This window comes from Fonticula alba (assembly GCF_000388065.1).
Source record: "Fonticula alba strain ATCC 38817 unplaced genomic scaffold supercont2.9, whole genome shotgun sequence".
Classification (NCBI taxonomy): Eukaryota; order Rotosphaerida; family Fonticulaceae; genus Fonticula; species Fonticula alba.
In genome coordinates, this window is record NW_009242979.1 from 167,692 (window position 1) to 177,605 (window position 9,914).

The 9,914-nt window shown below is 65.5% G+C and overlaps 4 protein-coding genes across 4 annotated transcripts in view; 2 read left to right on the forward strand and 2 right to left on the reverse strand.

The window, feature by feature from the left end:
* Positions 1 to 418: 418 nt before the first annotated feature.
* Positions 419 to 1,821, forward strand: H696_05108 (hypothetical protein). Its single transcript, XM_009498958.1, has 2 exons — positions 419 to 737; positions 869 to 1,821. Exons 1-2 carry the CDS (start codon positions 479 to 481, stop codon positions 1,786 to 1,788), a joined length of 1,179 nt encoding a protein of 392 aa, XP_009497233.1. The 5' UTR covers positions 419 to 478; the 3' UTR covers positions 1,789 to 1,821.
* Positions 1,822 to 2,504: 683 nt separating this feature from the next.
* Positions 2,505 to 5,587, forward strand: H696_05109 (hypothetical protein). Its single transcript, XM_009498959.1, has 3 exons — positions 2,505 to 3,963; positions 4,127 to 4,197; positions 4,294 to 5,587. The coding sequence occupies exons 1-3, from the start codon at positions 2,543 to 2,545 to the stop codon at positions 5,427 to 5,429; spliced, it is 2,628 nt and encodes an 875-aa protein (XP_009497234.1). The 5' UTR covers positions 2,505 to 2,542; the 3' UTR covers positions 5,430 to 5,587.
* An 870-nt stretch (positions 5,588 to 6,457) lies between these two features.
* H696_05110 (hypothetical protein) lies at positions 6,458 to 8,760 on the reverse strand. Its single transcript, XM_009498960.1, has one exon. It carries the CDS (start codon positions 7,502 to 7,504, stop codon positions 7,007 to 7,009), a length of 498 nt encoding a protein of 165 aa, XP_009497235.1. The 5' UTR covers positions 7,505 to 8,760; the 3' UTR covers positions 6,458 to 7,006.
* A 642-nt stretch (positions 8,761 to 9,402) lies between these two features.
* Positions 9,403 to 9,914, reverse strand: part of H696_05111 (hypothetical protein) — a gene marked incomplete at both ends in the record, with an annotated part of 1,299 nt that continues 787 nt past the window's right edge. Inside the window, one exon of the mRNA XM_009498961.1 lies at positions 9,403 to 9,897. Coding sequence (XP_009497236.1) covers positions 9,403 to 9,897 — 495 coding nt within the window. The remainder of the gene's footprint in view (positions 9,898 to 9,914) is intronic.

Here is a 9,914-nt window from a genome sequence, read left to right on the forward strand (position 1 = left end):
CCCCCGCCACCATCATCATCCCCTCATCAGGAGATCTATCCCGTCCCGCTGGCCGGCGCCCCAGGTCCAGGTGGAAGATCGATTGGGGGTTGAGAGCACTGTCTGCCAACCAAACACCCTCTGGCCCCCCCGTCAGCTGCCCCCTCTTCCTGTCTCCCTTGTCGCCGGATGCCGCGGCGCGCGGTGCACACCCCCCGAACCGAGGCATAGTCGTGGCAGCGCTGCCGGGCATCGCCCGTGGCGGCCAAGAGGGTCTCCCCCGCTTGCATACTGGGATCTGAACTGCTCATCCGAATCCTCTCCCCTCCTCCGCCCGCCCGACCCCCGCGCCCCTCCGGCTGCTCCCTCGCTCCTGCGCTCGCGCGCCCGCCCCGCCCCACTTCCCTGGCATTGCCCGCCCATCCGGCGGCGCCTCCCTCCTCTCCCTCCCCCCCCCCTTCTCCTCTTCCTCCCTTTCCCTCCCTTTCTCTCCCACCAGATGGCAAACATCACGCAGATGCTCCCTACCGACATGTCCGCGCACGGCGCCACCGGTCCAGCCGACTTTTCTCCCCTGGCCCGGGCGCTGTATCCGCACCGCTATGCCGTTGCGGCCGCGGCAGCCGGTGCCTCCGGCGTTCTTGTTGGCTATCCATTCGATCTGCTGAAAACCCGGATGCAAAACCTCCAGGCCGCCGCTCCCGGCAGCCGGAATTTGTCGGCCTACGCCGTGGCCAAGGGCATCTACCGCGCGGAAGGTACGCACCCATGTGCCCTCTTGGCTTGCGCCCAGTCCCGGCCCTTCCCCACCACGACCCACCCTTGGCCGCCAATTCCAAGTCCCTCCCAGCCAACCAACCATGACATCTGCTCCCATGCACCCCGCCAGGCGTCCCGGGTCTCTTTCGAGGCATGCTGCCGCCGCTCTTTGTCGTGGGCTTCCTCAAGTCGCTGGCCTTCCAAACATATGAGTCACTGAAGATGGGCATGGAGGAGCCGTATGTGCGCACCTTCCAGCCCCAGCCCTCGGACTTGGCGGTGTTCGGTGCTCGCTTTGAGGTCCCGATGCCGGTGATCATCGCGGCTGGCGCACTGTCCGGCGCGGCGATCGCCGCCCTCAACAGCCCGCTGGACACTATCAAGGTCAACATGCAGATGGCCCGCGCGTCGGTCGCCGACTCTCCCTCCGCCGGTCCTGCCGCCTCGGCCACCGCGGCCCCCGCCCCGGCCAAGCCCCCACGTGTCAGTCTATTTGGCACGATCCGGTCCATTCGGGAGCGGAATGGCTCCTACCTGGCCCTGTACCGGGCGGCGCACATCCACATCGGCCGGGACTTCATTGGCACCGGGGTCTACTTTGCCACGTACGAACTCTTCCGGCGGATGTATCTTCACTCCAGGCTCCGCCTGCACCAGGCCAACACGGCGGCCGCCGAGCAGGGCGGACCCCGGGGCCCGGTGGCTCCGCTGACGGCTTCCGAACTCGGCGCCATGGCCATGGTCGCTGGCGGCCTCGCTGGCATGGCCTCCTGGACGGTGATGTTTCCCCTGGATCTGGTCAAGTCGCGACTACAGTCGGCCCTCCTCGGAGCGGCATCCGGCCAGAACTCCCCTGGTGCCCGGCCCGGTGGGAACTCCTTCCTGGCATGCGCTCGAGCCACCCTGGCCGAGGGCCACGGTGACTATCGTGTCTTCTACCGCGGCCTCGGGCCAACTCTCTTCCGGGCCTTCCCTCTGCATGCGCTGAACTTCATCGTATACGAGTCCGTCCGCGAGTGGATAGAACAGCGTAGCGGCCTGACAAACTAACATACAATAGACGACCCCGCTCTAGGCATGCAAGTGCTCGCGTGTGCCTGTTTGTGTTCCGGCGGAACGGGCGCCTCCGCTCGCGCGCTCCCCTCCGAAGCTGTCTGCACGCGAGTGCGCCCGCTCCGGCCTCTGCCCTTGGTGCATGTGTGTGTATCTCCACAAACCCTCGCCCCCTCCCCCGCACCCGGGCTCACGAAAAACAAGCAAGAAAAGTGCCCCAGAAGCGGGAGCGCCGACACGCCGCAGCAAGACCGAGCTACACGTGCTTGACGATCACGTGCCCCACCTCGTGGAGGTATAGCTCCTAGATCTCCCCCACCGCCGCTGGTGGCCGCGCATTTTTTGTCTCTCCCTGTGCAAGCATTTTTACGCCCACGCCCACACGCACACACCGACGCCCATGCGTTTTCTCCCGGTGGATGTGGCTCCCCGGAGGCGAGAGGCGGCCAAGCCTCAGACGATGTCTAGGGGACTGTCACCACCGGCAAGAGGGCAAGGCAGGGGAACGCCCCCCCCAAGAGCCCCCGCGGCATTCCCCGCACCCAGGTGCAGTGTGATCTGGCTTCCCTCCCTCCCTCTTCCTCCCCCTCCTCCGTCACACTCCTCCCCCCTCTGTCCCTGGCGCCTGGGCCCCCTTTTCTCCTCTGGGCCTCTCTTCCCCCTGCCACGCCTGTTGCCATCCCCCTGCACACACACACACACACACACACACACACACACACACACACACACCTCCCACCACAAACGCACCATGGCTACCCTCCTTCCGAAGAGCTCGGCCGCCGGGATGCACTTCCCGGACCCGCTGCGCCATCTTCTTGACGGCCTTCTGGCCACGGATCATTCGGTCGGCCAGAACTTGGCCCCGACTCTGGACATCCTGCGGTCGGACGGAGCGCGCATGTTCGCCTGGGCCGCGGCCGAGGAGACTCGCCTGGAGGCCGGCGCCGTGGCCGCTGGCACTTCAACCGACGAGGCCTTCCAGCGGACGACCCTCCACGCATGGACACAGAAGGTGTCCGGGTTGTTGCAGGGCCGCGCCCTGCGCGGACGTCTTGCCGGATGCCTGCTGGCCTCGGCCACGGCGCACTTTCTGCCGGCCACCGCCCTGGCCCGCGGTGCTGGGGCCTGGTTCAACCACCTGCTTGCGAATGCCCGCATGAGTGCTGCCGGGTTCACGGCCCGCGAGGGCGAGCTGCCGGCCACGCAGCTTGGACCGACCATCCGCGCGGCGGCCCTGCACGCGGTGGCCCATCTGACTGCTGTGTGCGCCCGGCAGCCCACCCTCCGTCGGGACGTCCTCCTTGGCGGGTCGGCCGGCAACCAGGTCCAGCAGAAGGTCGTTGCCCTGCTGGGGGAGGTGGCCTCCTCCAGCCGCAGCAGCCCGGCCGAGGTGGAAGTGGCCCTGGCGGCTTTTGCCGCACTGGCCCCGGTCCTGGGGACCAGCCTGCGCCCGGCCCAGGAGCGTATCCTGTCGGGGCTCTGCCGGTCGCTGTCTGAGGCGGCCGGCCGCCAGCAGGCCACCTGCGACCTGGCCGCCAGTCGGGCCTTCTGGGCATTGGCCGGTCTGGCCGGGCCGCGCATGGTCCCGGTCTCCTGGTCTGGGGCCGTCTGTGCGGTGGCCTGCGCCGTTGATGATGCGCTGGATCTCCTGACCCTCCCGGTGCAGCAGGACCTGTCACGGATGTCCTTGCGTATGCTGGCCGGTCGCCTGCCCGGGCCTCCGGGGTCCGGCGGTGCCACCACCCGTTTGCTGGACTTCGCCCCTCCGGCCCGACTGCTGGACAGCCTGGCCACCGTTACCGGGTCGACCGGTGCCTCGGCCGCGACGACCATCGAGTTGTTTGGGCGTTTCAGCCGCGCGGCCGATCTCCTGGTAGCAGGCCTGTCGCGCAGTGCGCCGCCCATGCTTGGCCCGCCGCCCATCCCGGCCGGTGTGCTTTTCCTCCTGGCCGAGCGTATCCTTTCTTTGGGGCTGGCCCCGCCCCGGTCGCCGCAGATGGCCCCCTCCAGTGACTACTCAAGCTTGCTGGCGGTTCTGCCACGCGTCCTGGCCCATGGCCTGCGTCTGTTGCAGGCCTTGCTATCGTCGCTCGGAGTCCGCGCTGCGGCCGTGGCCCCGCGCTTTGCCATGCTGCTGCGCATGGTCCTCAGCCAGTCGGCCCATTGCCCGTGCGTGAGCTCCCCCTCGTCTCGTACTCGACATCCCCCCCCCTGTCGGGCCCCCCCCCCCCCCTACCATCGCCTGCATGTCCGGGACTAACATTTGCCCCTTGTCGGATTTCCCGCCCACCCCTCGCCCTCGGCCCGGTGCCGCCACCATTCTGTCTCTCAGGGAGGTCCGGATTGAGGCCTACAAGACCATGACCCTGGCGGTGGATATTCTTGGGCGTGACTTTGTCGGTCGTGCGTGTGCCAATCCTCCCCCTCCCCCTCGCATCGCTCGCCATTTGTTGCCCATGCTCACGCGTCCATTCGGCCTGTGTGCATGCATCTGTCCAGTCGATGTCACTCCATTTGCGGCCTTCTGCCTGGCCGATGTGGATCGGCTGCTTAGCGCGGCAGTGACCCAATCGGCCAATAGCTCGACCGCCCCGCTGTCGGAGGATGCCCGCATTTCGGCTGCCTCGCAAGGGAAGAAGCGCCGGCGCGCGCGCGGTGATAATGACACCAGCCCTCCGGTGGCCAGCTCCGTCGGTGTGGCGGTCGACCCGGACCAGATCCCCGGTGTGGATCTCTTTGATCAAGCTCCGGCAGAGATTGCCCTCCATGGCTTGGGGTTCTTGAAGGCGCTGCTGCTGGCGGCCGGTGGTCAGCCGGAGGAAATCGGCTGGCGTGCCCGGTGTGAGTTGACTCTGGCCCGGCTGCTTGTCCCGGCCAGCATGTGCACCTACAGCGCCGGCGAGCTGGGCAACGCCGCGGCCCCGGTCCTGGCCGCGGCTCTCGAGTGTCTGGCCATTGCTGCCGGGGCGCCGAATGCCCGGGCCGACTCGCCGGCCCTGCCTCTGGCTCTCCAGGTGGCCTCCGGGGTGATGGCTTCTCAAAACCCGGCCCTGCGCGCGGCTGCCCGTGTCCAGGCTCTTCCCCTGCTTGTGGCCAATGTGCATCCCCGGGCTCCGGCCATGCGCGGCTTCTCGGCCGAGGATTTGGCCGGTGTGGCGGTGGCCCGACAGGCCACCGCGGCTGCCGATCTCCAGGACGCCCTTGAGGACCAGTTGGCCCTGGAGGCTGCCAGCTACCGGGCCCCGGTCGTGAGTAAGGGGTCTCCCGCGGAGCCGGCCTTCGGCTTCGGCCAAACAGCGGCCACGGCTGCCGCCGCCACCGCCGCCGCTACCTCGACTCCGGCTCCTGCCCCCATGGTGCCTGCCACCGCACCGTTGACCATGGCATTGCCGCAGGTGGCCTCGGTCCCTCCATCGACCACGACGCCCGCTTCTGCCCCTTCGGCCACCGAGGACTCGCCTTCCAAGCGCCAGAAAACCGCGGCTCCGGCGCTGGCCATGCCCACTGCCCCGGTCTCTGCTTCGACTCCGGACAACACAGCGTCGAAGAAGGACGAGTCGGAGGACGACCTGCCGCAGGAAGATAGTGACATCGAATTTGACCTTGACGCCGGCCCTGACAGTGATCAGGATTAGACTCCGACCATCCTTTCCTCGCCCCTCCCCCCCCCTTTTTTTTGGCTTGATCGCAAGAAGAGGGGCGCCAAAGCCCGTTCCCTGCCATTGTAGTAGACAATATGACACCATAACCATGCTTTCCCTTGATCACGGCCGTCAAAGGGAGAGGCTAACCACCCAATCCCAGCTGGGTCTGGCAAAGATGCGGCGCATTCGCTTGCTTGTATGCTTGAGACTCGCGCGATGGGGAGGGGCATTTTTGGGTGTTTCCCGACAGCTACCTGTCTCCCAATGGAAGTGCGAACGTCGCTCCCATTGACGATGGGCAGCGTGGCGATATGCTGGCAGTGTGGGCATAGGAGGAAGAAAGGGTGGACGAGGCCACACGGATGGCCATCCCTTCGGAGTCTCTTGCCGTGGGGACAGGGCCCGGGGAAAGGGGCCAGAGAGCCCAAAGCACCGGGCCTTCCTCTTGCGATGAGATCTGTCTCGGTCTCCGTGGGCGTGGCCAGGTCTGATGGGTGACTTCCCTTGGTTCGACTCGCTTACATGAGTAGTGATGCTATCTCCCCGAGCAGTAGGCTGTGCGGCTTTCACTTTCGGAGGGAGGTCCTTCGGTTCGTGCACACTCGAAAGATAGACACAGGCTTCTCAGACGGGCGGGAATCGGTTTGCATCAACGCCGGGCCCGTCCGGGCGCGAGGATGTCGCTGTAGCCTGGCTTGAGTCCGGCGAAGAATGCGCGATCGAGAGGGCCGGGATTTGGGTTTGGCGTCTGCATGGCAGGAAACTCTCGGGGATTGCATCCCACTGGCGGAGATGAGGGGCGGGGGGGGGGGGGAGCTCGAGGGTGCTGAGGCTCAATCTAGCATGGCGACCAGAGGAGTATGCTGTTCGTCGGGGCCGGCTACCGATGGGCATCGACGGTCCAACATGGCAATCACCATGGCAGGCCCGTATCCGGTTCTTGGTGATACCCGCAGCGCTGAGGGACTCCTGGCCCGAGGATATGCACCGATGGGGCGAATGCAGCATGATAATGAGAAGATGGCAGGATTCTTTATTTCTCGGCCAACATGACAAGCACAACACAAGCGCACAGCCTTTGGCCGAGGATCCAAGTTGACAGGTGAACTTTTCTGGAGCTACCAAGGAGTCGGAGGTGGCACATGGCCCGCGAAGAGGATCGTGGGCCTCGCCCTGGCGGACTGGGATCTGGTCGAGCGAGAAGGAACCAGCCATCTCCTCGGTATATAGCGAAGCCGGGCATGCGGGACCACCCTCCTGACAAGCCTGCTCATGAGCGGGCCCCCAGCCTCAGGCGGAAGGAGGCCCAGAGCACCTGAGACACCAGCCGACCTCGACACCGCTACGATGTCGCAGAGGCCACACCACAGCGTGGCAGGACAATGCCATGACCGGCTGAGAGCCAGGATCATGGGGCCAATGCAGAGGAGTATCGATTGGGGGAACCTTGGTCCTGCAGAGAGAGACCTCCTACTTGCTGAACGACCAATTTTATATCCCCGCTCGCTGATGGCGAGAAGATCTGCGCTCATGGAAGGAAAGGGGCCCCTCTTCGACTGGCAGCGCAGTTATGGCAGCCAGTGAAAGCACGGGCCAGCTCGAGTCGATCCGGTGATGATGGGCAGGAAGATTGCCTGGATTCGCTCGTAGCATAGACCACCCGGCGATGAGAAGGCTCCCGATTTGGGCCGCTCGTCGGGCCATACGAGCCCATCATGTATCGCGGCCACCAGGGGCTTCCGGCTGGGGGAGGCCTGCCTACAGGTAGCCTCGGCACAGGATATCTCGGCGACGGCCTCCCCACACTTGATCCGGGGGGATGACACCGGGAAAGCGCGGCGGAAGATGGGTTGTCTCATGTCTCCAGCACTTCGGTTGGACAGTTCATCCCTGCTTCCTCGTCCTCCCGCTCTCAATCCCCCTCCCAGCCGACACAATACCCGGATTGAGACAGGATCCCACGAGAAAGAGGTCCTGAGGGGGGAGCTGTTTTGTAGCGGGAACTTTCCAAGGCTGCCAGGCAACACGGACACCTTCTCGCGGGGGGAGAACAGCCGAGCTTCCATGAGAGGGGCTAGATAGAGGCAGTGCAGGAGCGCGCTTCGCGGGAAGATACACCAGAGCTCACTTTACCGCAACCACCGTGCATCCACCCAGGAAGCATGACACCAGGGGCAGGGCGCTTCCCCTCCCCATTCCCAGGAGCAAATACAGGAAAGGGCCTGGCGGGGCATCGGCCGATCTCGCGATCGGCCCTCGAGGGCGGAAAGGGGCAAGGAGGCGGACGACCACGAGGAGCCAGAGAATGTCCAAGGGCAGGGAGCAGAGGGCCTCCCGAGAGGATCGCAGGGCGCGCGGCTTTCAACGAGGCTTATTCGAGCCCGAGCGAGCACCCGGGCATCGATGGGAAGGGAGGGCATCAATCTCGGGGAGCACCAAGAAGCCGCCGCGCCCGCCTCGCGAAAGGGCCTGGGGGAGGGGCCCGCCCCGCGCCGGGGTCGGGCGTATTTGCTTGTTCACCGCCACCACCCTCCCCCCCCCAGCCTTCGGAGAATATTCCCCGTCATCGGAGGGAGGCACGGGGTCGGCACCCAACTATCCACGGACTCCGGGCCCTGGGCGCCTGCTCCGGCGCAGGGGGCTCGCCTTGGCCAAGCTACCACCAACCGGCCATGCCTGGCGCGTGACCAAAAACCAGGAGTACGTGTGACGAACCTCGATGGGCCCTCGCTGGGGCATTGCCAATGACCACGGGCACGTGCAATGGCAGCGCACTTTCCTGATCGCGTGAAGGGGGCCGAAATCTGAAAATTGGAAGGTCGATTGTGGCACTCCACCGCCGGACCATCCGGCAAGTCGTGTCCCCCCGGTCAGGTCAAGCACCGGGCGTGCCGGGGCGCACGCGGTGCCACCGCCCCCCGCTCCGCCCGACGCGTGCGGGCGGTGTCGTCGCTCCTTCTACCCTACCCCATTCGCTACCATCACTGCCAAGGCCGTCCGCTTGGAAAGCCTCGCGGCAAATGGCAAACCGCCATGCTTGGGCCATGTACACGTCGCTGGACCTGTGTCGCATCTGCCTAGACCGGCTGGAACAGTTACAAGCCCCCGCTCGTACTACCCGAACCGCAGGTGCGTGCACACTCGGCACGCACCTGTTTCCAGGCAAGCGGGAGAGTGATCCACTTTAGGAGTCGGCGGGGCGCGGAAACGACGACTGACCCCGCGAGTCATCGTCCCCCCCAGGGCGCAGGACGCCCTCGGAGGCGGGACAAGGAGGCAATCGCAAACACCCGAAGCGGCGGCTTTCCTCAACCCAATCTGTGCGGAGGCCCCGAAAGACATGACCCTCCTCCCGCGCGCACCTGGGGAGGACAGCGAAAATGGCCCCCCCGGGGCATGAGGGCGGCGTATATGACACACAACATACACACACACACACATGTGCGAAGTCCCTGCCCCCCCCCCCCCCTCCCTGAGACCCCTCCTCGAGACCCGAGGCACGCCGGAGAGCCGGACACATAGAGCCGTGGTGAAGTGCTTATATTGTCTTCCTACAAGAAGGAGCATGGACAGGCACGCCAATGCACCCCCCCCCCCCCTCTCAAGCACGGAGGAGAGAGCCGTCACCGCGTGGCAACACCTCTTTTGGACTCCAACATGCTTGCATAGCGCCACCATCATGCACAGCGATGCTATGCCGAGGGGGGGTGGGGGGGGGGAAGGAGAGTGCGCCTCTCGAAGCACCGGCCATCCTGTGCCACCGCCGCCTGCGGGTGCAGGGATACACACGCCACATGTGCGCGCGCGAGCCTATGCACATCCCAAAAATGGGGGCGCAGTTGGGGCGCGTAGATGTACACATGCTTGTGCATATCCCTCCTCGCTGCCGCACAAGCGGAGGGGCGCGCGGGCGGCGGCGGGGCGGAAGAAGGGTGGAGAAGCAGCAAGCAGCGGGCGAAGGCGCTTACTTGAAGATCTTGCCCTCGTTGAACTTCTTGTTGGTGATGGAGGCGAAGCTGCAGCCCTCAATGGAGTCGTCCCAGGTGAGGAAGGCGTTGACGAGGGCCTTGGTCTCGTCGTTGATCTCAAGCTTCTTGAGGACGTACGACTCGAAATCCGGGGCATCAGACAGCTCGAAGGGGATCTCCTGACCACGGACGAGGTAGATGGCGAAGAGCTCGGAGTCGTTGTCCTCGCCGAAGATGACGAAGGAGCCGAAGGCATACTTGCGAGCGCGCTCAGAGCGCTGGAACAGACCGTTGATCAGGTTGCAGGTCATGAAGGTCTGCTTGAGGAGGTGGTTGTCCATGTAGCTGGCGAGCCACAGGGAGTAGCCCTCAAGGTCGACGTTGTCCCAGAAGTACTTGATGGAGTCGACCTCGGAGTTGTTGGAGTAGAAGCGCTTCCAGTTGTCCAGGACGAAGGACGAGGGGGGGAGCAGATCCAGGGGGTTCTTCTCCTTGCCGTCGGCGGCGG

Bases quoted from the DNA above. Each gene is read 5' to 3' on its own strand.
- H696_05108 (XM_009498958.1), top strand. From the start codon at position 479: ATGGCAAACATCACGCAGATGCTCCCTACCGACATGTCCGCGCACGGC. The intron at 738-868 runs GTACGCACCCAT...GCACCCCGCCAG, and splicing joins GGGCATCTACCGCGCGGAAG to GCGTCCCGGGTCTCTTTCGA.
- H696_05109 (XM_009498959.1), top strand. From the start codon at position 2,543: ATGGCTACCCTCCTTCCGAAGAGCTCGGCCGCCGGGATGCACTTCCCG. The intron at 3,964-4,126 runs GTGCGTGAGCTC...TCTGTCTCTCAG, and splicing joins AGCCAGTCGGCCCATTGCCC to GGAGGTCCGGATTGAGGCCT. The intron at 4,198-4,293 runs GTGCGTGTGCCA...GCATCTGTCCAG, and splicing joins TGGGCGTGACTTTGTCGGTC to TCGATGTCACTCCATTTGCG.
- H696_05110 (XM_009498960.1), bottom strand. From the start codon at position 7,504: ATGGAAGCTCGGCTGTTCTCCCCCCGCGAGAAGGTGTCCGTGTTGCCT.